Source organism: Penaeus monodon, chromosome 5 (assembly GCF_015228065.2).
Source record: "Penaeus monodon isolate SGIC_2016 chromosome 5, NSTDA_Pmon_1, whole genome shotgun sequence".
Lineage (NCBI taxonomy): Eukaryota > Metazoa > Arthropoda > Malacostraca > Decapoda > Penaeidae > Penaeus > Penaeus monodon.
Window position 1 is genome coordinate 3,331,504 of NC_051390.1, and position 27,500 is coordinate 3,359,003.

General features: G+C 35.0%; 1 protein-coding gene across 2 annotated transcripts in view; it reads right to left on the reverse strand.

Annotated features, from left to right (window-relative positions):
- LOC119572897 (calcium homeostasis endoplasmic reticulum protein-like) overlaps positions 1–25,334 on the reverse strand; it is a 34,444-nt gene extending 9,110 nt beyond the window's left edge. The window contains exons 1-10 of one of the 2 annotated variants that reach the window (XM_037919845.1): positions 25,168–25,334; positions 16,360–16,530; positions 16,176–16,208; positions 14,448–14,902; positions 14,138–14,299; positions 12,950–13,185; positions 12,162–12,236; positions 10,134–10,245; positions 9,880–10,038; positions 9,133–9,292 (exon numbers count right to left, since the gene is read on the reverse strand). In XM_037919845.1, coding sequence (XP_037775773.1) covers positions 9,133–9,292; positions 9,880–10,038; positions 10,134–10,245; positions 12,162–12,236; positions 12,950–13,185; positions 14,138–14,299; positions 14,448–14,902; positions 16,176–16,208; positions 16,360–16,530; positions 25,168–25,195 — 1,591 coding nt within the window. In that variant the 5' untranslated portion in view covers positions 25,196–25,334. The remainder of the gene's footprint in view (positions 1–9,132; positions 9,293–9,879; positions 10,039–10,133; positions 10,246–12,161; positions 12,237–12,949; positions 13,186–14,137; positions 14,300–14,447; positions 14,903–16,175; positions 16,209–16,359; positions 16,531–25,167) is intronic. The other variant, XM_037919846.1, reaches the window with a different exon arrangement.
- Positions 25,335–27,500: the final 2,166 nt, after the last annotated feature.

Sequence of the window (27,500 nt, forward strand, 5' to 3'; positions counted from 1 at the left end):
TACCAGAAAACAAAAACAATGACCAAAAAGAAAGAAAAAGAAAAAGAAAAAGCCGAGAACAAAAGAAAGAAAGAAAAAACATGACCGCCTCACCTTCCAAGCTCCTTTCAGGCAACTATTTTTGATGACTCAGACATACATAAACATCAAAATACAAACATAAACAAAAAAAAGAGACAGGTTTCCTCACTGTTCCTTCTCATTTACACATTATCCTTTGAACTTACACATTCATTATCCTTCATCCATCTGTTCACAATTTACATATTTATCTATCCCACAATATAATTTAGTCTCACAAATCAGGAAACTTAACATATACGAGATACATAATTACAACTAACTAATCACTAATGCTTCCCTAAACAGAGAGAGAGAGAGGGAGAGGGAAGGGATGCAGGAAGGGAAGAAGGGAAGGAAGGAGGGAGGGAGGGAGGGAGGGAGGGAGGGAGGAAGGAAGGGAGGGAGGGAGGGAGGGAGGGAGGGAAGGAGGAAAGGAGGAAGGGGGAGGGAGGGAGGGAGGGAGGATGCAGGAAGGGGGGAGGGAGGAGGGAGGGAGGGAGGGAAGGGGGGGAGGAAGGAAGGGAGGAGGGAAGGAGGGAGGGAGGGAGGGATGCAGGAGGGAGGGAGGGGGAGGGAGGGAGGGGGGGAGGGAGGAAGGAAGGAAGGGAGGGAGGAAGAAAGGAGAAAGGGAAGGGAGGGAGGGAGGAAGGGAGGGAGGGAGAGAGGGAGGGAGGGAGGGAGGGAGGGAAGGAGGGAGGGAGGGAGGGAGGGAGGAGGGAGGGAGGGAGGGAAGAGGGAGGGAGGGAGGGAGGGAGGGAGGGAGGGAGGGAGGGAGGGAGGAAGGGAGGGAGGGAGGGAGGAAGGGAGGGAGGGAGGGAGGAAGGGAGGGAGGGAGGGAAGGAGGGAGGGAGGGAGGGAGGGAGGGAAGGGAAGGAGGGAGGGAGGGAAGGGAGGGAGGGAGGGAGGGAGGGAGGGAGGGAGGGAGGGAGGGAGGGAGGGAAAGGGAGGAAGGGAGGAAGGGAGGAGAAGGGAGGAAGGAGGGAGGGAGGGAGAGGGAGGGAGGGAGGGAGGAAAGGAGGGAGGAAGGGAGGGAGGGAGGGAAGGAAGGGAGGGAGGGAGGGAGGGAGGGAAGGGAGGGAGGGGAGGAAGGGGAAAGGGAGGGAGGAAGAGAGGGAGGGAAGGAGGAGGGAGGGAGGAAGGGTGGGAAGAGGGAGAGGGAGGGAGGGAGAGAGAGAGAGACAGACAGACAAGAGAGAGAGACAGAGAGAGAGAGAGACAGAGAGAGAGAGAGACAGAGAGAGAGAGAGACAGAGAGAGAGAGAGACAGAGAGAGAGAGTGACAGAGAGAGAGAAACAGAGAGAGAGACAGAGAGAGAGACAATAATAACAATATCAATAATGACAATAATAACAATAATTATTTTAAAAATTATAATAACAATAATAATAATAATAATAATAATAATAATAATAATAATAATAAGAAGAAGAAGAAGAAGAAGAAGAAGAAGAAGAAGAAGAGGATGATGATGAAGAAGAAGAAGAAGAAGAAAACAAAAAAAAAAAGAAGACGAAGAAGAAGACAAAGACGAAAAAAAAGAAGACGACGACAAAGAGACAAAGAAGAAGAAAACGAAGACGAAGACGAAGACGAAGACGAAATAAAAGACAGAGGAAAGAAAAAATAAATAAAGAAATAAAGACCCAGCAGCAGCAAAAGAGTAAGAAGCAGCATTAGGGAGAAAGAGAGGAGGAGCATAAAAGAAAAGGAGAATGAATTATAACTAATCTAGAAGCTTCTCTCTAAAGAAATGGAATGAAAAAAAAAAAAAAAAAAAAAAAATCCTAGTAATCTCTACAACGTTCTAAGAGTGCAAGAACACCTGGTTAAACATTTAGCTGCCTATACCCTCTATATCAGTAGATGCAACATTCCATGAGTTTTTCTATTGCTTGGCATGACCTGTTTATTTGCAATATTATATAGAGACAAAAAATATATATTGTTGTAGCAATAGGTGTAGGTATATTGTTTATGACCAAGTATTCATTCCTTAACCAACGGCTGATGGACGTGCGCTTCGTATCTGACTCTCTTTCTGGACTAATAAGTCTTCATTCTGAACAATTCCTTGCAATTCTTGGATAATAATGTGACACAAAAAGATAATCCCAAAATGAAGTTGCAAAGCAGTTACTACCATCTGAAATAAGCTAATATTAACAACAGCATAAACACCAGTAGTACATTTAGCACCTTTTAACCAAACAACTGAAGAAAATGCATAAATGAAAGTGCAATCTTAAAAACATAACAAATCTACAATTTTTACTCAGAATATATTTCATCCAATGTTTCAAAAAAAAACACAATTTTACAAATTTTCAAAACAGCTTTAAAAATCCCACACTTTACACCTGTTGGCACCAAATAAACATTCAGACAGTCACATGTTCCTTCATATAAAAGGGCTGACGATTAATCATCTGAGCATGACCTCTGTAACTGGGTACACTTGAAAGTCCCACTTCCTTATAGTTAATCATGCCAGTTCCACTCCAAACCATGCAAGTAATTTAACTAAATGCTTTTATTTGCTTCATGCAATGTCATAACATTTCTACAAAAGGGTTTAATGGAGGGGAAGCAGATGGAAATACACTACACGAGTGTGAAGAACTTTCAGGACCATATCTTTGATTAATGTGTATTGTTGACAGGGTTTCCTATGGCTAAAATAACCATAAAATATTATTTTTGAAGTGGAAAAAACAAAAAGAAGAGGACATAGAACAAGAACATGCCTCAAAAATATGGTGCTCTTCCGTCCTCCATACATTTCTACCTTGATAAGGCTTAAAAACAACAAAAAACAGCTGTAACAAAAATATTGCAATTCCTTGCAATTTATTATTGGCTGAATAACTAAAAATTTAAGTACCAAAATCTTCAGGTAATATGGCTCATACGTCCTACTATTCACGTTTTGTTTCCCTGAATAAGAATAGAGAAAATCATATAGATATTTCCTTTGCAGATCAAGCAAAGGGAAGGTGTACAAATAGTAATTAATGGTGACCCCATAATTATTCAAAACAATACTGACACAAACAAGAACAATCAACTTATATAGATCATATGTATATATAGACATAAACATGTAGTTGTATGAATGTATAAGTATGTGCATGCATATGTGTATGTGTATGTGTATATGTAAATGTATATATATATGAATATGTATATGAACATGCATGTGTATATATATGTATGTATAATATATACATACATACATATATATATAAACATATATATATATATATATATATATATATATATATATATATATATATATATATGTATATATTTACATATTCAAATATTCAAATAACTATATATTTATGTATTCATATATTTATATATTATATATTTCTATTTCTATATCTATATCTACCAATATCTATATATTTGTATAAAAATACATGTATGTATGTATGTATTTGTGTATGTATGTATGTATGTATGTATGTATGTATGTATGTATGTATGTATGTATGTATGTATGTATGTATGTATGTATGTATGTATGTGTATGTGTATGTATGAATGTATGTATGTATGAATGTATGTATATATATAATATATATAATATATATAATATATATATATATATATATATATATATATATATATATATATATATATGTATATATGTATATATATACATATATACATATATATAAATATATTATATAAATATATATAATATGTATATATTCATATCTATCTATCTATCTATCTATCTATCTATCTATATATATATATTATATATATATATATATATATATATTAATATATATATATATATATATTTATACACACACACACATATAGTAATCCTTGTTTTACAGTGCCCCTGTTTCATTATTTCATTTTAACATGATTTTATACCATGGCGCCTCCCACCGATAGTGATTGACCATTTCTGGAAATGTCCTTCTTATTAATTGACATTTGACGCAAGAATGTCACTCCATCAAATATGCAAACAGTAATAAGATGTATCTGCATAGAAGATAAATGAAAAAATTATGAAGAAATAGGACTGGTTTATGAAAAGAATAGAATTGAATGCAAAAGCAAAATGAAAACAATGTAAACCAGTTGCTGAGCTTTTTGCCATGACACAATGCTTGAACATGTGATGCAAAATTATGGACTAAGGTAAAAATTGGTGAAATGTCATGAAATTGTCTGTTATGAAAATGAAGAGAATGGAAAGAGAAGAATGAAGTATAATTAGTATAATATATTTAGTTATAGTGAATAGTTAATATGATGATATTAGATATATATAAATGTAAATTATGATATGGTAGATAATAATATAGAATATATAGTATATATATATATATATAATATATATATATATATATAGATATATATATAATATATATATATATATATATAATATATATACGTATATATACGTGTATATATATACGTATATATTATATATATGCATATATAGGTTATATATTATATATTATATATTACGTTCATATATAATATATATAACGTATATATATATACGTATCTATATATACGTATATATTATATATATCATAGTATATATATTATAATTATATATTATACATATATAGTATATATATATTATATAATATATAAATATATTATAATATATATATATATATAGAGAGAGAGAGAGAGAGAGAGAGAGAGAGAGAGAGAGAGAGAGAGAGAGAGAGAGAGAGAGAGAGAAGATATAGAGAGAGAGTATATAGATATAGATATATATAGATATAGATAAATATAGATATAGATAATATGATATAGATAGATATAGATATAGATATATAAAGATATAGATATATATAGATATAGATATATATAGATATAGATATAGATTTTTTTTTTTTTTTTTTTTTCAAAGGAGCAAGAGACTGGAGACAAATCAGCCACCCTCCTGAAAGATTGTCTTGTCTGTGATTGTGCTCTCCTCCAATGTCACTCACTAAGCCTTTCTATATATATATAGTAAACTATATATATATATGGGCCGCGGTGGCCGAATGGTTAGAGCATCGGACTCAAGACTGTCACGACGGCAATCTGAGTTCGAGGGTTCAAGTCACCGGCCGGCACATTGTTTCCCTTGGGCAAGGAACTTCACCTCGATTGCCTGCCTAGCCACTGGGTGGCCAAGCCAGACCAAGTCAGTGCTGGTCCCAAGCCCGGATGAATGATTACCTAAAAGGTAACACCGGCACTCTCCGTGGAAAGGAACTGGGGACCCTACCACGTACTCACTCCAAGAGCATCACAACATGAAAAAACTAAGTATCATGCTGTGACCACAGCGGCTCAGACATGAACCTACCGTTGAAAGAAGAAGATATATATATAATATATATATATATATATATATATATATATATATATATATATATATATATAATATATATATATATATATATTTATATATATACATATATATATATAATATATATAATTTATATCTATATTCACATATATATACATTTATATTCATATCTATATCTATATATATTTATATCTATATTTATATATATTTATATCTATATATAAATAAAAATATCTAATCATACCGTGTGCACACCTACACACTATAATGGAAATTTGTGATAGAGGAACTCCAGAATTAACAGGAATAATTGCAGTTGCATTCTCAACTGGACAATCTACCCAAACATTTTCTTAATATATCCTAATATTTTCTTAATATATATATCAGCAAGATTACAAAACAGAATTACATTATCACACATGAGCTGACGATTCACCCCGCATCCGCAAATGGAGAATGTACATAACACTGACTCAATTCAGAGCTCGAAACAACAAAATGCTGAATTTCCTAAGAACAATAAATAACTTTTAGGTTAAATGATTGACTAAGTGGGTTGACGCGTCTGCTGAATGTTCTTTAAAGGGATCACGACTTGTACTTCAACTGTAATTTAATCAACAGAATATAATAGAAGCTGCATACATCATGACAGAGGGGGAACATGAATCCTGAGACAGACAGCTTTAACCTCTTATGCCTATAGTCATCATGAAAAACAAACTCAACATGATGGGTACAGCTATAGGTGTCATAATACTCTAGAGCAATATTCAAGCAGGAAGTTCCTATACATGTAGCAGACTCCCCAGCCAACAGGCCAGAGAGTTGCCAGAAGTCAGCAGAATGAGTGACACCCAGAGATTTGTGGTACCATCATTGCAGGGTTAAACTATCCAAGGCAGCAGCAATAACTATTATGTCAGTAACTCATAAGAGGTCACAGTATAAAGAGAATCTTCAGATCATGTCTAATATATAATTACCTTCTAAATCTTGCTGACACATGTATTTCTGCTGCTGATATAGCTGAAACATGTCACATGTATTTCTTGGCCAGTGAAATTAATTGTTCTTCTCCATATCCTTTTCTCTATAATTGATAATAAACTTTGTTCAGATATCCTTTGCAATATCTCAGCAACAAATTGAGAATATTAATCAACATAATAAATGCCCATTCAACTTACTGCATACAAAACAAAAATCCTGAATCTACTGAGAACATGATATAACTTTTAAGGTCGAGAGAGTTGACAGGTTCGACTATAAGCCACCAAAGGTTTGGCTAGTTGCACCTCACTCATAAGAACTTCAATCCTCAAGAGCCTCAGGTAGTCATCAGGTAATAAAGTTATTTCTTCCTTTCTTTTATGAACTCTCTTGAAGGTCCCACCACATAAAACTAAGAAATTCTTAGGGGTTTCTTTTGTCTATTGCCTATTGTTCGCACTCAAAAATAGTAATCCTTCTCCAAAATACTCCCTCAAGCACACACACACACATCCTGTCAAAAAATTATACTACTTGTTCGATAGTGAAATCAGGAACATTGCCTAATAATGCAAACAACAGCTGATAATCTAACCATGTGGCATAAAGCCACATTACTTCTATGCAACCAAAGAACTGAATATGCAGGGTGATAGCATATGGAGATGTGTGTTAACTACCAAGGCAAGGTCAGCTCATTCCGACCCCCAAAGTGGACTAACCCGCACAGGTTCTCATGAGCACTGCGGGAAAAGGGTTCAGGTCAGTAAGTCTTGCCTGATCCCCTGTTGCAGGAATATATCTCGTGCAAACTACCAGTCCAAGCTGACTCTCAGTTCCTCTAAGTGTGAGTGGTGAGTGAGTGGTGTGTGTGTGTGTGTGTGTGTGTGTGTGTGTGTGTGTGTGTGTGTGTGTGTGTGTGTGATGTGTGTGTGTGTGTGAGTGGTGAGTGAGTGAGTGAGTGAGTGAGTGAGTGAGTGAGTGTGAGTGAGTGAGTGAGTGAGTGTGAGTGAGTGAGTATGAGTGAGTGTGAGTGTGTGTGTGTGTGTGTGTGTGTGTGTGTGTGTGTGTGTGTGTGTGTGTGTGTGTGTGTGTGTGTGTGTGTGTGTGTGTGTGTGTGTGTGTGTGTGTGTGTGTGGGTGTGGGTGTGCGTGTGCGTGTGCGTGTGTGTGTGCGTGAATGTGTATGTGTAATTATATGTGTAATTATATGTGTATTTAAATGTATATGTACATTGTATGTATGTGTATATATGTGCATGTATATGTGTATGTACAATGTATGTACATATGTATGTATATGTGTTTGTACGTTTGTATGTATATGGGTATGTATATGTGTTGTATGTGTATGTGTATATGTGTGCGCACACACAAACAAACAAACACACACATAGACACACAGACACACACAGACACACACAGACACACACACACACACACACAGACACACACACACACACACACACACACACACACACACAACACACACACACACACACACACACAAACACACACACACACACACACACACACACACACACACACACACACACACACATCCTGATGACATAAAATGAGTTTACTTTGCAGGACTGTCCAAAAAGGTCAATCCTTTTAATAATAAATTACAGGAAATGTTTCCCCTCACTGAGTAGGAAAAACTATAATGATAGTAATAGAAGGTGGCATACAAAGTAGCTGCTCATACAAAGGCCAAGAAAAAAGAAAAAAGGAAATGAAAAGATGAAAAACATGGAAAGAAAAGGAAAGGAAAAGGCCAAATGTTTCTACCCTTCAATGATAGCTGGGATGAATCACAAACAAAGAAAAAAAAAACAAAGAAAAAAAAAATATATGGAGGTTAAAATGGGAGTTGAAGACTTACACACTTCACTACTAGAGGCTTCGGGGGCTGCGGAATAGAGATAGAATAAACACATGTTCAAGGAGGTCCAATACCTGATGATAGGGTTGACTGTCTTCTTCTGAAGCAATGCTCTCTTTTTCCTATCTTAAACATAAAAAAAAATCTCTTCCTCACTCTTTTTTTCCTCTTATTGCATCTTGTTTCAGGATGTCAAAATACAACCAATTCCACAGTGATATAACTACGTTACTGGTACATAGGAGGGGAGAGAATAATATGAAAAAAAGGAAAACTTCTAATTTGCTTGCCTAAATAATCAATCTCTATTCTGCACATGTATATAGACTGGAACAGGTAAAGTGCATATACTTGGAATACATTATCAATCTACACCATTATAAAATATATATAGTTGAAAAGATAGTAAGACCAATATATGATCACATAAAAGTGCAGACATTATAAACTTCTAAACTCTACTTCAACTATCTCTCTAAATATTATTTTCTTCATTTTACAATATGGAAAAAAGACATACAGTAAATGTATCATTAGCAAATGATAAATTCAGCCAATGAGCCTTTTCTATTCCCCTCTCCTTATGGAAATACTGATGCAAGGATTAGAAAATACTAAAAACATGAAACAGGGAAAACTTTATCAGAATGAAGGAAGAAAGATTACCCAAGAAAAAATTAGTATGCCAGCATTTTACTTTAACAAAACAAAGTCAACAAGAAAGAAATTTAGGTATCTCACTTTATCAAATATTACTACAAATAATCACTTATACAATTATTCTGTTTGAAGTTTTACTTTAATCCATTCCTTTTCTTTACTGAGAGCAATTCATACTAACCAGCTGCTGCTGCTGCTGCAGCTGCTGCCGCCGCCGCTGCTGCTGCTGCAGCTGCTGCGGCTGCTGCTGCCTGTTGTTCTAGTTGTTGTTTCTGTTGTTCAATAGCCTGAATCTGTCCTGTTGCATGCTGGACAAATGCATTATGCTGCTGTTTATACCCCTGGGGAAAATTCAATTCTATCAATACATATATATGTACTATCAACACAAAACAAAAATGTCTTTAAGTGCTGTTTTGAAAAGAAAAAAGGTTAAACAAGAAAAAAAAAAATGTCGTGAGAAGAAAAATTAAAGCAAGTATTTCTTACATACCAGAGGATTCCACAAAAAATCATATGAACTTGATAGTTAACCCAATCACCACGGATTTCCGTACTATCCTCTGTAGTTTTTAGTGAATTTTGCTACATAAAGATGGCTCCACATGTGCTCTGCCATCAAGGACTGTATCAGTATGCCCTAGTGACCGATCCTGATTCCTCCATTCCTTGAACTGGCGGGAAAATGTGCTTTTCTCTCTAATACTATTGATATCCATACTGTTATTATTCTTATTGATATTATGCTTATTAAATTGTTATCAACATCTTAGTAATATTAAAGACAATGAAATAACACAAAAGGCACTAAGCTTTTATCAAGGCCAAATCCATCTCCTTTACTACTAGGCTTCACTTCCATCATTCTTTTAAATACTACCAACTGACCCTTGATCATAGTGCACCTAAACAAGGAACAAGTACTTACTTCAAAGGTAGCATCTATATGTTGGTTGATGGTTGCAACTACTTGAGGGAACTCATCAATCAACCCTTTCTCAAATGCTGCCCATGACTCCACAGGATTCTTCAGTTGTAAAAGGACAACATCTTCTAAGTTGATCTTGGATTCCCATAGCGACAGTAGCTGTGGTAACGAGGGAAATTTCCTAAGTAATTGTAACCTGCTCCACAAACACAAAGGTATATAGCAAGCATCACAAACTAACGCAGGAAAGTTACCTTGTCCAGTTTGGATTTCTGGTCATCAGAGGCTACTGTCATTGCATTGCAGAACATGGGGGCTAAAACCTTTTCAAGTGCCTCCTTCAGGTCATCCGCATTTTTCCTTACACTGTTGGGTAGAACATATATATGATGATATGATATTTGCACTGATAGCATGATCCATATTTCAGGAAAGATCTTGCACAAGTACTTTTCTTAAAAAGTGTTGTAAATTAAGGGGAGAAAAATCTGGCTTTCAACTTTTCTTTCTCATGTATTATTGATTAGATAAATTTTGGCACCATAACCTGTAATTTGAAAATTTCAAATAGCAATCTGAAAAAAAAAAATATTCTGAATTGCTATACCAACAACTACTTTCCACAATATCATATACTAACTTTAGGCCTACTGATTAAAACCTGAGACTGATAAGATCAAAATCACTTCCTCTTCATCTATTTTTTCTTAATCACTAGTAACCCATTACAAATCAATCTCAAGATGTTCAAATTACAAATAATAGCATCCTTATTTTAAGTATTAATTGACCTCTGAGAATATGTCTATCTGGCTATTAGATGGAAGAAAAGGCATGACATTATAAAGACTTTGTTCTTGCATTCAGCATGTGTGATTATGGCAGAATCTTCTGATATGATGTGATACACTGCATCACGAAAAGCAATAACGACTTGGGAGCTACAGCTTCACCATGGAGGGACATGCGAAGGTTCTCTTCATACATAGTAAAACATGGTTTTTACTATGCCAAAAGAGGAGCATTAAACAAATTCACGATGTCCCACTTTATTCTATTCCTACTGTGCTAGTGTTTCATTTTTCTCTCTTGTCTTTGGCTGTATGTGTTTACCTATAAACATATATATCAAGAGAAGCTACAAAAGTATATATGCACCAGATGTGAAGTACTTTTGAATCTGTTGATTCATACCAGCTCATTTGTATGTGGTTGTTCTCATTTGTAAATCTATTGAACACTTCATTAATATCTTAGCTCTCTGAATTATTTCAAAGTAATTTTTTTTAAAGGTAATTATACAGTCACTATAAACATTCTTAGATTCTCCCCCTCAGGAATATATTAATATGCCAAAAAGTCAATAGCTCAGACTATCCCATAACATAATTAACATTAAGACTTTTTTATCCATATAATAATCCACCAATTGAAGCAAGGTAACCAAGAAGTTCCTAAAATATGGATTCTCTGGGGGAAAAAAACAAAAAACTAGTAAATACAAACAGCTAGAAACTGTCAATACAACTGTTATTCAAATACTTCAAAACACAGTAGCCTGTGCTTAGAACTGTAAATGCAATCAGTATTTCACATGTTATCAATCAGGAACTTTCTCTCTTTTTCTCTCTTTCTCACTCTACTCAACATCATATGTTCAAGAGATATTTTAGAGTTGTATAATATCAAAGCAAAGAAAAAGAGAGCCTACATGAGCTGCACTGGCTCCTTCTGCAACTTTTTCTCCCTCAAGCTGCAGATTATAAGAAGGACAACCCATTAAAACATCAAAGGTAATGAAACAGGTCAAGTACTATTTATTCTTTATCTGCCTCCCTAATCACCTCATGAAATTCATTATTTTCCTTTCTTTTCTTTCTTTCTCAGAATAAAATAATAACAAGTACATGATATGACTACCATACAAAGCCCTCACAAGACTACTTCAGCCAAAACCGTAAACTTCAGACATCAACCCTTTCTTTCAAATGGTATGATTAAAATCCTACTTGACTTTATTCTTCAAAATTAAAGCAAGAAACGTGAAGTCTTTTAAACAGAGAACATTCTCCCCTTAGGCAAAAGAGCACCATGGGCTAATCATTCCTAAGAAAGCACACATTTAACCCAAAGCACTGTAGAATACTAATACCATGCCCATTACTTCTAATGGTATCCTAGATGCCATTCAACAGTGATAAATGTTCTTTTCTCAACCTTACAAAAGCTTCTCTACTCCCTAAAACTTTCTTTTACAAATAATTTAGTACAATTATACTTACCAGTGATGCAAGACATCATTCATCAAGTAAATGATGTGAAGTTTGTGAGTAAATGGACCACTGTTGGCTGTTGCTCTGAAAGTTATAGCAACTATTTAGAAGCCATACTAAAGCCAATTATAAAGCTTTTTTGCATACCTCATAGCTCGGCATTACAAATCATCTACCAATTTAACAAAAAAAAACAACAACAACAGATGAACAACACTTGAAAATCAAAATCATGATGATTCATTATCAATAAAAATAAGGAGGAGGAGGAGGAGGAGGAGGAGGAGGGGAAGGAGGAGGAGGAGGAGGAGGAGGAGAAGGAGGAGGAAGGAGGAGGAGGAGGAGAGGAGGAGGAGGAGGAGGAGGAGGAGGAGGAGGAGGAGGGAAGGAGGAGGAGGAGGGAAGGAGGAGGAGGAGAGGGAAGGAGGAGAAGGAGGAAGAGGAGGAGGAGGAGGAGGAGGAGGAGGAGGAGGAGGAGGAGGGTGGAGGAAGAATCAAAGATTGAAGAAGGAGATAGAAATGAGGATAAGAAGAAAAACAGGGGAAGAAAAAGAAAAGGAAGAATTAAAGACAAAGAAGATGGAGAAGAAGAAGAAGAAGAAGAAGAAGAAGAAAAGAAGAAGAAAAGAAGAAGAAGAAGAAGAAGAAGAAGAAGAAGAAGAAGAAGAAGAAGAAAAGAAAATAATAATAATAATAATAATAATAATAATTATAATAATAAAAAAGAGAAGAAGAGAGAAGAGGAGAAGAGAAGGAAAAGAGGACAGAAGAAGAAAGAAAAAAAGTAGACCCCTTACTTCCAGAGTAGATATCGCGCAATCCAGTGATTCTTGGTGGGTGACTGCGCATTGGTGAAGATCCAGTGCTTGCCATTGGAGATGGAGTCTTTGGTGCACGACTCAACAATGGGCCCCAGGAGCTCGTCCAGCTCGTGGGTCGAGAATCCCAGGTCAGCCGCCTCGTTGCGCAAAACTTCCCCTCTGGCCACATATATGCCCTCCCTGACTTGGCCATCCTTCTGCTGCTCCAGGACCTGCAGAAGGAAATTATGTGATAAAAAGGAAGAGAGAGAGAGAGAGAGAGAGAGAGAGAGAGAGAGAGAGAGAGAGAGAGAGAGAGAGAGAGAGAGAGAGAGAGAGAGAGAGAGAGAGAGAGAGAGAGAGAGAGAGAGAGAGAGAGAGAGGAAAATAAACAGATATAGTGAAGGGAAAGAGAAGAGATATGATAAAAGAGGAAAAAGTAAAAGACAAAAAGGAAGAAACCATCATTAATCTTAAGTCACATACAAATATACAAGAACATTTTACACTCACTCACTCACTCACTCACTCACTCACTCACTCACTCACTCACTCACTCATTCACTCACTCACTCACTCACACACACACACAAATGTATTTCACTCAAGGTGATACATACAAATTTGTTGCCTTAAGAGCCTTATACATGTATAATAATCAGCATGACAAAATTACTGCCTCTTGATTTTTACATCTTCTGATTTAGCCATTTGCTTGCTATAAGCGGATATATCTTGCCTAATTTTTTTTTTTTTTTTTACAATTTGTGAGAGACAATTTTTTGCTGATTTTCTTCATTTTTGTCACACATTTCATCACATCACTGTACAGAGCAATAATCACAGAATTTTAGTGGTAAATATGAAAACAACAAGAAATCTAAAAATGTATTGCAGAAGCTAAAAACCTCAATCTTGTCTTTTGATGGATAAATGACATCATTATAGGAATGGTCTTGAAATTTGATTCTACAGCTAAGGAGGGTCAAAAGGAGGACTGCCATTGGTGACTATCAATCATTACTCAGCATTTGTGATGGCATCCATATTATTGTCAAATAAACTAAACTGTGGGTGTCAAACAAGACTTTTTTTCTTATCTACCAAATCCCTTACAATAACATAATTCCTTTCTCACCTAAAATATCTATTACATTCAATAGTACTGACTTAAAAGACACTTACCTGTTGTTGTGCAGCCAGGTTCTGTTCACTTTGGTGTATCTGCTCCTGTAGCTGTTGCTGTTGATTGGCTAAGGTGTCAACATTCACCGTTGGAGGTGGTGGTGGCGGTGGCTGCTGCACATACCCTGGGGCATTGTTGGTAAAGGCTCCAGGTTCACCCGCCTTAAAAATAAAGCCACATAATACAATACTTAAAATCACATATACATTATCATTAAATGTAGATGAAAGCACATACATACTTCAAAATCTAGCAAACTATCAGCAGCAATCATTCACACCTTAGCTACAAATAATATGCCCAACCTACCTGTGGGGCAGTGTAGGTAGCATCTCCAGGAGGAGGTGGGGGAAATGACTGAGGGGTGTGTGAGAACAAGGGCTCGGACGTGGTGGTTGGGGCATATGATGTGGAGGTTGCATAGCTTGGGTCTCCTGGGGGGAAGGTGGTGGTTACAGGGGGGAAGGAGGTGGGTGGTTCGCTGGATGGAGGTGGAGGAACGTACTGTCCGGGAGTAAAGCCAGCCGGAGGGACCGCTCCCTGAGGGAACGGCGGCACATCGCCACCAGGGTAGGCCGAGGTCGGAGGATAGCCATAGGCAGGGGGGTAGTTTGGGCCTGGGAAGGGGGCAGGAGCACCTCCACCTGTAAATGGTGCCTGAGGTGGAGGGGGAACCTGGTGCAGGGCTGGCTGCTGTGGTTGCTGCGGCTGGGGAGGCTGCTGCTGCTGCTGTTGCTGTTCCCGGGCTTGGCGATGCTTCAGTACTATTCCATGAAGACAAATATACTGATGTAAACTAACTGCACACTTACTTAAGTAAGTAAAAATCAGACTACTTTTCAATCTATGCTAAAATATAAAGTAATCGACCACTTAATCTATGTTACTATTGCCTTGGGCCTTTCCTTTTTATTTGCATAACATACACCAGTAAAAAAAAAAAAAAAAAAAAGACAATCCTGGGCTTAGATTTTTTCCAATGCATGTCCACATACACTTAGAGCACTTATGCCCACTTCACCACTATGTCTAGAAACCACTATTTTAAGTACCTAAAGTACAGTTATCTCAGATTCTTGTTTATTGTCTCATTAGAAGTTTCTTTCCAGTTCCTACTCTCAAATCCTTGTGGCATAATTTCTTTTTTCTATCAGAAACTGAATTTACTCCACTTTCATCTATCTCTAATTCATTAAAAAAAGTAGCAATAACAATTCTCAATCTGTCATCATCTATAATTTGCTGTTTTTCTTCTGGAAATCAACAAATTCTCTTTTTTTTATAAAAAAAAATATATATGTGTATATATGAATGTGTACATATACATATTATATATATATATATATATATATATACTATATACTATATATAATATTATTATAATATACATATATAATATTATATATATATATATATAATTATATATATTATTTATAAATATATTATATATATATATATATATATATTATACTATATATATATAATATATATAATATATAATAATATATATATATATATAATATATAATATATATATATATATATATATATATTATATATATATATATATATATATATATATTATATAATTTATATATATATATATATATATATCATATATATATTAATATACTATATATTAATATATATATAATATATATTATATAATCTATGATATATATATATATACTATATATATATATATATTATATTATAATATATTATATATTATATATATTATATATATATATATATATCATATAATAATATTATATATATATATATATATATATATATATTATTCCATACTAATCTTCAATCATTCTGTTATTGCCCTTCCATTGACGATGTTCTTGCTTTTCTCACCAAATTTGCAATTCCCGCTATTCATCAAAATAATTAGTGTTTATCATAAATCTAATCCTAATCATTCACAGCATTTATTTGTAATCTTAACTACTCAGCTTACTTTTAGAAAATAAAATAAAACAAAACAACCATAATGAAATATCCCATCTACTTAAAATACGAACTTCACCTTTTCCTTCAGAAGAATGAAAAATCACCAGCACTGGCAAACAAGGGAAAAAAAAAATGTATATATAACACAGCATCAAAACAATATTTCAGCTAAGATACAAAGTGTGTTATTACCAACTAATGGATCTGAGTTCATTACAATCCTTATATAATATCATGTACGCAAGACAAAGCCTACTTACTTGCTTGTTCTGTTGTAACTTTGTATTGGTAATAGTTAAAGTATTCTCCACCAAACAGAAAGCTAAACTTTGGATTCTCTTTCTGTTTAGTCTTGGTCATCTGCTCAAACTCAGGTCCATTGCGAGCCACAAACTGTGCAAGTTTGTCTATAATGTTTTTAAGTTCCTGATCTGAAATACAAAAAAAATATGTATAAACATTCTGAAGTAGTCACTTCTGTGCTTGTGTATCAAAATTCTTCTTCTACGACTGTTTATCTACTTCTGCACTAAGGATATTTAAAACACGTTATATATATAAAAACAAAACCTTTTTTTCCCTTTCTTTTCCAAAAAGAAAACCTCCTTTAATCTCTTAAATTTTGCTTACAGATTTGCAGTATGGGTTATTGCATCATGGAAAATATCTCTCTTCTATTTTCCAAACATAATACTTATTTCAAATGAAAAATAATCAGGTCTAGTCTTCTGATGTTTTTTGTCACAGTTGCTATAATATTCATCACGAAATAAATATCCACTTTTCTTAAGATTTCAGATCTGTTTTCCAATTGGCAGAGCTTAAGAGAACGGCAGCCTTAGACATACCATGCAGTGGAAATATACATCTGCCATCCTTATTCGATTTTGGTTGTGAACCGTTCGCATTCAATAATCCACTGCGTAATTCACTAACAGTGAAATTTTGATGAGTCTGTTCTTTGCCAAATAGCTAGTTTTTTATGTAAAATATCTCATAACTGTTTCCTTTTGTAAATAAAAAATATATAACAACAATGTAAATAATATAAACTAATTAATAAAAAGTGAAAGGGTTTATGAAATAATTTTTTTGGTAAGCATGTGGAGTTTAGTCTTCTAATGCATGTTTTCCCCCATACAATTTTTAGACAAATCAATTAACACTACTGGAGTTCACAAGCTGGCCCCATTTTCACTTTATTTCATAAATAAATACAGAATGGCTCTCAAGGTAAACTTCACGAAAGTTATCAGAGGAGTATCCAGCAAGACTCCAAATCTCGGGTCATCTAGTCTTTCTGGGCTTATCTTCCAAACTTCTGATCACGTGCTCTGTCTAAACATGAACAATACCTGGCTGCAACTTTAAGCAATGCATGTTTTATTTCTGTCAGGTCAGCCTCAACATAGTCTCCAAATGCACATACCTTATTCTTTTATAGTTCAAAATCCATTCCTGCAACATCTAGTTTTTAAACATCAAAATATATATATAACTGTACAAACAAATATTATATTTCAAGGGAAATATCAATGAAAATCTCTGCTGATTTAACCCAATCTAGAATACGGGCCACAAAAAGACAGCCACATTCATAACAGTATCAATGGACAGCTGAACTCTTACAACATAGGGTCTATGATACTTTCATCAAGTGTCACTCACTGACTGTAATAAAGCCAATTATAGAAAACTGGACTTTCTACCATCTGGCATTAGAAAAACATTAGCTATGAAACAGTGAAGTACTGTATATAAAGAGCTGGTGTTTTACTTTTGCTAGCAAAATAAAAAATAAAATAATTAAGTGGACAAATGCCAAATAATTATTCTATATATGTAAACAAATAAGTATTTTATTGCAACAAATTAAATAATGCCTACAAACACTACTAAAAGAAAGATGTGAAATTTAATATTTACAAAAACAATATCACCAAAAAAGATACACAGGATTGCTGTCTAAATAGTGTAATATGATACAACCTTATGGCTATTCTAATTCAGCATTAAAAAATATGAAACAAATACAGTGAGCCATACAACTGTCTATGAAAGAATAAACTGAAAGGTCTGAAAATCATGAAGTAAGAATCCTGTAAACATTTTATGATAGTTATTTACATCACGTCATATTGATAACTCTTTCTCTGCATAAGCATTTTTTGCCTTTTTGCCATAATCCAATGCCTATATTTACCATCTGTTATGTTCAAGATGGTAACAGACTGTTTTCCTTGAGCAGACTCCATATTATCTCTCTTGGTAGTCTATAGCTCTGTACAATAACTACAACAATATGTACCACTGAATTATTTGAGTCATCTTTTTGTTTATTTTTGTGTGGTTTAAATTTTTTCCTAACACATCCAGCACTGCTCAGTGGGTAGGAATAGCTTCCTGAACATGGAATTAGTGCACTACCTGGAGTAAGCAACTCTTTGAGTCATGGCTCATGGATGGGACAGTCTACCCTATTTACTGCTGGAAATAATGCAAGAACCCCTTCCTAAATGCCCACTGTGTTCAGTCTTCTTTTTCTTCTTCCTCTCTCTCTCTCTCTTTCACTCTCTCTCTCTCACTCACTCACTCTCTCTCTCTCTCTCTCTCTCTCTCTCTCTCTCTCTCTCTCTCTCTCTCTCTCTCTCTCTCTCTCTCTCTCTCTCTCTCTCTCTCAGACATGATGGTCACACCACCCAGATCCAACAGGTTAAAACATTTAGCCACCAAAGAGGCAATCACTAGAACTACCTTTGAATCTTAGGGAAAATGTGCATACTCCTATTACTATCATTCTTGTTATTCATATCAGTATTAATTCCATTATCATTATCACCATCATTAATAGTAATATTAGAAATGAAAACACTGTTGTTCAAAAAAATTCACAGAATGATGTAATCATGAGTTCATGCAGGCGCTGTAACTAACTCCATGGTCATTACTTGTGGAGCTCCTTAATACTACATAAAAAAATAATCTGTTTCAAACTTATTATTTGGTTTCAAATCCATTCCTGGTAATTAATGTTTCTTTGATGATGATGATGATGATGATGATGATGATGATGATGATGATGATGATGATGATGATGATGATGATGATGATGATGATGATGATGATGATGATTGGTGATGATGATGATTGGTGATGATGATGATTGGTGATGGCAATGATGGTGATGATAATGATGATGATTTAATACTAATACAACAATAAAATAATAATAAAATAATAAAAACAACAATATACTAAACTAACTTTATATAACTTTATCCCTAACAGTCCTGACTCATCTTCCTTTGATGTTTTCTATTTTTATTTTACAGCCTATGCAACAATCTTAATTCCTGAAAAATCTTCTGTAATATGAAAGAATTCACTCAAAGTACACAAGGCAGTTGTCCGTTCAAACCATAACGGGCGAAAGATAAACGTCCCTGGACAAATTAACCATATTACCATGCAGTAGCAAACCATAATTGCCTCCAGCATGACTAACGAGAGATTGAAAAAATGTAAAGTAGACTAATGGTGAAAAAAAAAATAAGGTAATAGTTAAAAGGAACATGCATGCAAAGTCTGTAAATCTATACTTCAAGAGATGTCATAACATCTGCACTTTACCCTCAACCAATAGTCTAAAAGTTGCAACTTCATTGAACCTTCTTGTAGCATAGAATTACAAGCAAAAACAATGGGAACTCTTATTGAAGTGTCCCCGATAACAATTTGTATCATTTCATCACCGAAATGTGAACTTACCATTTATAATATCAAGCTTTAGTCTATGCTAATCAATTACAGCAAAGATATTGGAAGTAATTACAAGAAAAAAAAAAAAAAAATTTTGATACATATCCCCATGTACCTTTCTTCATGGATAACATGGAGCCTAAATATAAACTATAATGTACAGTATGTTTCTGCCCTAAAAACATATTTTTTCTCTCACTATTTTGCTTACTGATCCAAAGCTGTGGAAACATTTTTTGAAAATCAAGATTTTGAATTTAGTATATGCAAGAATATTAAGGGTGACAAATTCCTAGCTCTCCCCCTATTTTTATGACAAAATTTTAGTGGTCCCCATAGCCTATCATAGGCCAGGACAATTTCTTGTTACTTATTATTTGGGGCATCTTGCAGTTCCACTATTCAACCCTGCTCAGAGCCAGGTCTCACACTGTGAAGATCTATTTGTGATTAGCACATTAATTTTAATATTGAGTGTTCACTGACAAAATCCCCCAGGGGTCTTATCATCATCAGATAAGGAACCAGTCCAAGCTCTATCCTGCTTGAATATACACAGAGGATGTCTGTTGACCTCAACTGTATAGGCTAGTGAGGAGAGGTAACAGTGATCCCCATGTACATGATATAGCCTATCTACATCTTTCTTTTACAACATGCAAAAATCAAATACCTTTCAGATTTAAGAACATGAAGTTTTCTAAATCTTAACTTGTTGGTACACACAAAAAAATTACCTTAAACCCTTGGATCCAGTTACATTTGTGTCCCAAAATCAAGGCATTAGGCTTACTTGAGTGGCCACTCTGATGGGTGTGTGGCTTGAAGGCCAGGCACACACAAACGCTCAAGTGCAGTAACAAACTAGATGCCTCCCCTTTGCAGAGTTATTATCTCTTTTTCTGCATACTAATATTATAAAGCTAGGGTAAATTGAAGATGATATTCTTGTTGAGGACAAAAAGTTGCAGTCATGGGTACAAGAAATAAACAGCAGACACAAACAGTAATGTCGCAAACAAAGGAAAAAATCCCGGAAAGCACAGCTCATAGCCTAAGCCCACTCTGTGCTTCCAAGTTTCAGCTCTATCTTGCTGCACATACTAAGGTGAAGACAATGCTTCCTGGGGTGATGCAAAATTTTTCCATGACAGCATGTTCATGTCACACTCCCTGTGACAAGATGGTCATGTTAACTGGATCATTGGGGTTAAGAAAAACAAAAATGCACACTCAATTGTCTATCAGTGAAAGATAAAGGTCAAAATAGTTGCTGTGATTATTACATTTCAATATCAAACAATTTCGTACTTTTAATTAGTGCCAGAAATGTCATAGATGAAAAGTCTCAGATTTCATCAACTTAACCCTTCATCACTGGGTGGTATGTATGTACATGCCATGGCATGCCTGGACTATATTCCGGGCAGCATGTGTATACATGCCATGGTTTTCCAGGGGCATGTATGATCAAGTCGCACACGCTATGGTGCTGACACTATCGTCCAGGAGCAGGGCCCAGGCCCCTACAAATACAGCCTGGGAGGAAGGGCTTTCATATTAGGAAACCACCCGGCAGCATTGGGTTAATGATTCCATATACTGCTTTTCAAGTCACCCTGATTGTTACACAGTAAAACTATAAACAAGATCTGATGCTGACTTTGCCAGTAAACCAACAGGCACAGTGGCTACTAAGCTCATTCTAAATGGCTGTAGCTACATTAATGGTGTAGTAGTACAATGTCTATTGAATATTTTTCCGGTCACGTTTGCGCAGTGTGGAATTCTCAAACTCTACTGTAATCACAGTACCAAATCAGGCAGCCCCCAACCCCAAGAAAACAAAGAATCCTCCATATATTGACAGCAGGAGAAAGCATCAGACATCGGGTGCTCCCACATGTCGGTCAAGCGCATTACCCTGCGCATACAACCAGTAACCCCTGTCAACAGACATCGCAATATGTTACCACAAATATTCACTAAATACCTCTACCATCATATCACTTCTTTGTAATATACATTAAAGATAATGCAATGATGCCAAATCTGTTACTTTTAGCAAAGAACAACTTTTGTATAGAAATGGCCCTCTTAACCCAATGAATCCGGGTGAGTGACCATCACGTCATTTAAAAATCCAGGTTAAGGGACGAGAAATGCTAACATGCAATTGTGAGTGTTTCAGATGAAGGCCAAGGGTGATGGCAAAGACTCACCACAAGTGCACACATTTACTGGGAGGTTTATTTTACTCTATTTTACTTTTGATTACACAAATAACAAAGTGTTACATGGTTTTATTTTTCTTGCTCTGAGTTGTAGACTACCTAGAGAGATGATATGAAGTCTATGAAAGAACAAGAAAAAGAAGAAGAAGAGGAGGAGGAGGAAGAGGAGGAGGAGGAGGAGGAGGAGGAAGAGGAAGAAGAAGAAGAAGAAGAAGAAGAAGAAGAAGAAGAAGAAGAAGAAGAAGAAGAAGAAGAAGAAGAAGAAGAAGAAGAAGAAGAAGAAGAAGAAGAAGAAGAAAAAAAAAAGAAAGACTCTTACCATCTGGATAATACAAATCAAATGGCAAACATGGACATTGGAAAATGGTCAAAAAACTAAAAACGCTTATTAGTAAACAGAGTAAATAACTTTGCAAATAGGAGGTATAGAGTCTTGTCACTGCACACGTGTTCATATGCGCCTGGTCTACGAACAGCCACCCAGCCACCCGGCAGAGTGACCGCTCACATAAGCCTAATGCCCGAACTTTTGGTCATCTGATTGCTGTGACGCAACCAGATCTAATGGGAAAATCTCCAATTCCACTTGATACCATAATATGGAAAATTGATCGAATCAAGAAACAGTAACCAAAAAAATTGCATTTAACTTATAGAAAAGGAACCATACTGAAAAATAATCCTAACTAAAATATAAAAAGACAGTGATAAAAGTTTATACGTTTCCAACTGGAACAAAAAAACAAGTGAGCCCCATCTGAAGTGCACAGACTACCTCAAAAATTGCCACACGACACCAAAACTGATAATCGCATTTTCCTAGCCATGGGCTCTGTTCCTAGAATCCCTTAAAAGCACCATCTTCTAAGCCAGTGCTGTCCTTTAAAATATCTATATCCGGTAAATGTTACCGAGATCGACGCACCCTCTCAGAGCCTAAGTTCCAGCATCGGATTTTTTATATCTTTCCTCTAGTCAACGATCTTGGGGGATGCGTGGGGAATCGGGGGTTGAAGGGGGGGGGGATAATGGATAGCACTGGGTGCCCATAGGAAGCTGCAGAAATCGAAGAAAGTGATTTATGAAACGTTAAAAAGTCGATTTTTCGAAAACCCGAGCCAAACATTGTCCGACGAACGAAGTAAACAAGCACAAAAAACTATTAAAATTGGCAATTCAAACTCTACGAACGCCCTTTGCAATCTTTGAAAATCTACAGATCGATGCAACAAATTTCGAAAAACTCTACGGGGATAAAACCCGTCATTCGGTAAAAGTCTATGGGGGTTTCACATAATCCACATCCCCTGTGGTAATTGTACAATGCATCCTAACCAATAAACCAACCTAACCTTACACCCTGTGGGATTTATACACTACAATCTATATATTCCCTAGCCAGGGGGCTCTGCCCCCTGGACCCCATGGTAATATATACACCTAGCTAGGGGGCTACGCCCCCTGGGCCCCTGAGGTAATATTTACGCCTAGCCAGGGGGCTATGCCTCCTGCACCCCCGGGGTAAAACCACACATCTTTATATCGCAATACACCAAACTTTTCTTCGCTTCCATCTATGGTCACAATTGCTTGGTTTATAATCACTTTTTTCCACCATTTGGGGCACTTGATGGGTTCAAATATCAGGCTGTAATAGAGACTAATATCTATTTGTCATGTATATCCACAATATGGCTTTAAAAATGACCCGCAATCGACGCAGCACTCGAAATAAAACATTGTTTACTGGATTTCACGACGTATTGGCGCTGCTGGCCTGTCAAATCTCCCGGTGGCAAAACGCGCAGGCGCACACGGTTATTGTACAGAATAGCATAAATACTTACCAAAACACGTAAATGAAGAACAAAAAAAAGGAAAAGAACGCATTACATACATGAAATCGAGAAAACGGTCACTGATAATGACAAAATATTCGTTCTCACAAGCGCGTAGCAATACAAGGACTACTTGGTGATGATTTCCGCGTCACATTTGTTTTGATTCTCGCGAAGTAAACATGGAAGGGACTTGGAAAATGAAGGGGCGATCTTCACTCTTGACTGGCCTATATCTCCCTTATTTTCGATTTGCACACGTTTTGCCATAGATGAAAAGGGTCTTAGTTTTCGTCAAGGTAACCACTCCATACACTTATTTTACTGTACGTTTGGTTGACATTCAGGAAAAATTTTCCGGTGCACAAGGATATTGTATAAAATAGTGTAAATAATTACCAAAACATGTAGAAGATGTATAATAAAAGTAACTAGAAAACTGGAAAAACGGGCCCTGGTAATTACAAAATAATCATTCTCACAAGTGCGTAATAATACATGGACTACTTGATATATCGCAGTAATGAGTTCCGCGTCACATTTGTTTTAGTCCTCGCAAAGTAAACATGGATGGGGACTTAGCCTCAGAGCGGTGTTCTGCAGGGCCTATTTTTGTCACTTCCCGGTTAATGTAAGGCCGCTGCAGATTTACCTATATTGCTTCCTACTCTTATTTTTTATGCTCTACAAGATGGCAATGTCTATCTCAGTGACTTTAACCCTATATCCTTGTGAATTATTAAAAACTAAGACATTCCGCAGTAATGAGTTATGCATTCAGCATAGCACCTGACTCTACAGTTAACACTGCAAGCAACTTAGAAAGATTTGGTTGTGGTAATATAATCAAACATAAAGCTTACTCTAGGCGCACTATGCAAGCAAACCCTTTATCTAATATCAATTTCACACAGTTACTTACATTTCATCTAGAAAAGAGCGTGCGTTGATCTCCTAAACATTAACCAGGATAAGCTATACACCGGCCACTATCTTCACGAAAGACTTCGAATCAACTTCCTAAGTTACCTTTTCAACTTGGGAGACATAACTTGGGCCTAGTATTCAGCGAGGTGAAGTCTAACTCACACCGGATCCACCAAAACCCCGCTCCCTTAACTTTAGCGATAATTCTCGGATATTTCTCCATCTCCATTCAAGACAAAACATTCAAAAAAATTCCGAGTCTTGGGATTAAAATACACCTTTTCTGCGTCATCTTCCTCATCAAACTTACCTGGAGGAGGTTGGGGAAGTTCCATCATCGATTAACACGAATTATAACACTCGAAAAGGAAAATACACTGCGTAAAATACACAGAAAACACAAAAATCGTGGACGTGAGGCTTTGCTTTCGTCTTCTTCCCTGACATGTAAACAACATGGAGCGGCTCGTTAAGTGTGGGGCAGAAATTTTCGGTAAATTCAATAAAAAAAAATCCTCTACGTTATTCTTATGTGCACGATATGCTATTTTTATAATGTTTTATAATATTTAGGTACAGTTTTGCGATGAATTTTGAGAAACATACGGAATGGTGTTCTATTTTATTAGGTATTATTTTGCCAAAGGAAACATTGAATTTTCTATGTATTTTATCTAAATTTACTTTTGGTTTCGATTATAAGAATTTTTTTCAGTGCAATTTACCTATTAAAATTCATATTATCCTAAAAACATGACTCCTGTAAGAAATACAGTTATTTTCCTAAGCACTATACTTAAGTTATCTTTCTCGTTTTCATTAAACGATTCTAATTCTTAATGTTCTTATAATTATTGTTATTATTATCATTATTACTGTTGTTGCTGCTGTTTTCTTGTTCTTTTTTATCATCATTATCATTATCATTATTAATAGTAATAGTAATAATAATAATGATAATAATAATAATAATGATAATAATAATAATAATAATAATAATAATATTATTATTATTATTATTATTATTATTATTATTATTATTATTATTATTATTATTATTATTATTATTATTATTATTATTATTATTATTATTATTATTATTATTATTATTATCATTATTATTAATTATTATATTATTATTATTATTATTATTATCATTATATTCACTATCATTATTATTATAATCAATGTTACTATTATCATTATTACTGTTATTATTACCATTATTATCAGCAGCAGCATTATTATTATCATTATTATTATTATTACTGTTGTTATTATCATTGTTATTATTATTATTATTATTATTATTATTATCATTATCGTTATCATTAAAATAATTCATAATTATTATTGTTATTATCATAATTATTATTATTAATATTATTATTATTATTATTATTATTATATATTCATCATTATCATTATTATTATTATTATTATTATTATTATTATTATTATTATCACCATCATCACTACTATTGATAGTTTCATTATTATTATTATCATCATCTTTAATATTACTACCATCATCCTTATCATTATCATTAATATTATTTTATTGTCATTATTATCATTCATATTCGTTTACTAGTTTTCACTAATATTTCTATTGTCATCGATATTATTCTTACCATTATCATTATTATTGTCATTCCCATTATCGTCATCATTATATTTTGTTTATTATTATTATTATCGTTATTGTTGTTATTATCATTATTATTATTATTATTATTATCGTTGTTATTGTTATTATTATTATTATTACTCTTATTATCACTATTATGGTCATTTTAATTGCTCACACACAAGGTCTATATAATTATATAGACCATGCACACAAACACCCTCTCTCTCTCTCTCTCTCTCTCTCTCTCTCTCTCTCTCTCTCTCTCTCTCTCTCTCTCTCTCTCTCTCTCTCTCTCTCTCTCTCTCTCTCTCTCTCTCTCTCTCTCTCTCTCTCTCTCTCTCTCTTTCTCTCTCTCTCTCTCTCTCTCCGCCTTATTCACTATCATCCATTATTATCAAAATACTTCAGTCGATGCTCTGGAGGAAGAAGATTAAAGGCTGCTAGCTACACAATGATGTTTATTTCCCTATGACGAGAAGACGACAAAAGACGTTTTGCTACTTTTGAAGTCTGGCATCTTAGAGCAGCTATCGTCTTTTCGATCGTGTAACTTCATTTTTGATCGTAATTTAATCATTTCTGTCCTGTGAGCTTCTTAGAATATTAAAGTAGCTTCCCTTTTCCGTGAGTTTTGTTATCTTTTAAGTAATCGAAGTTTGTTTATTCGTGTTAAAGCGCAGAAAAATAACGGCATTTTTTTCCCCCCTTTTACGCAGTTAGGTCGAATTTTATTACTGACATGATATTGTATGATTACATAACTTTTTTTTCTTCTTCTTTAATACATAATATCTAATTTTCTTCTTTTTCTTCTTCTTCTTCTTCTTCTTCTTCTTTCATACGTAATCTTCAAATTTCTTCTTCTTGTTCTTTAATGTACAACCTTTAATTTTCTTCTTCGTCTTTCTTCTTTAATACATAATCTTTCATTTTCTTCTTCTTCTTCTTCTTCTTCTTCTTCCTCTTCTTCTTCTTCTTCTTTTTCTTCTTCTTTGCGTGACTACATTCTC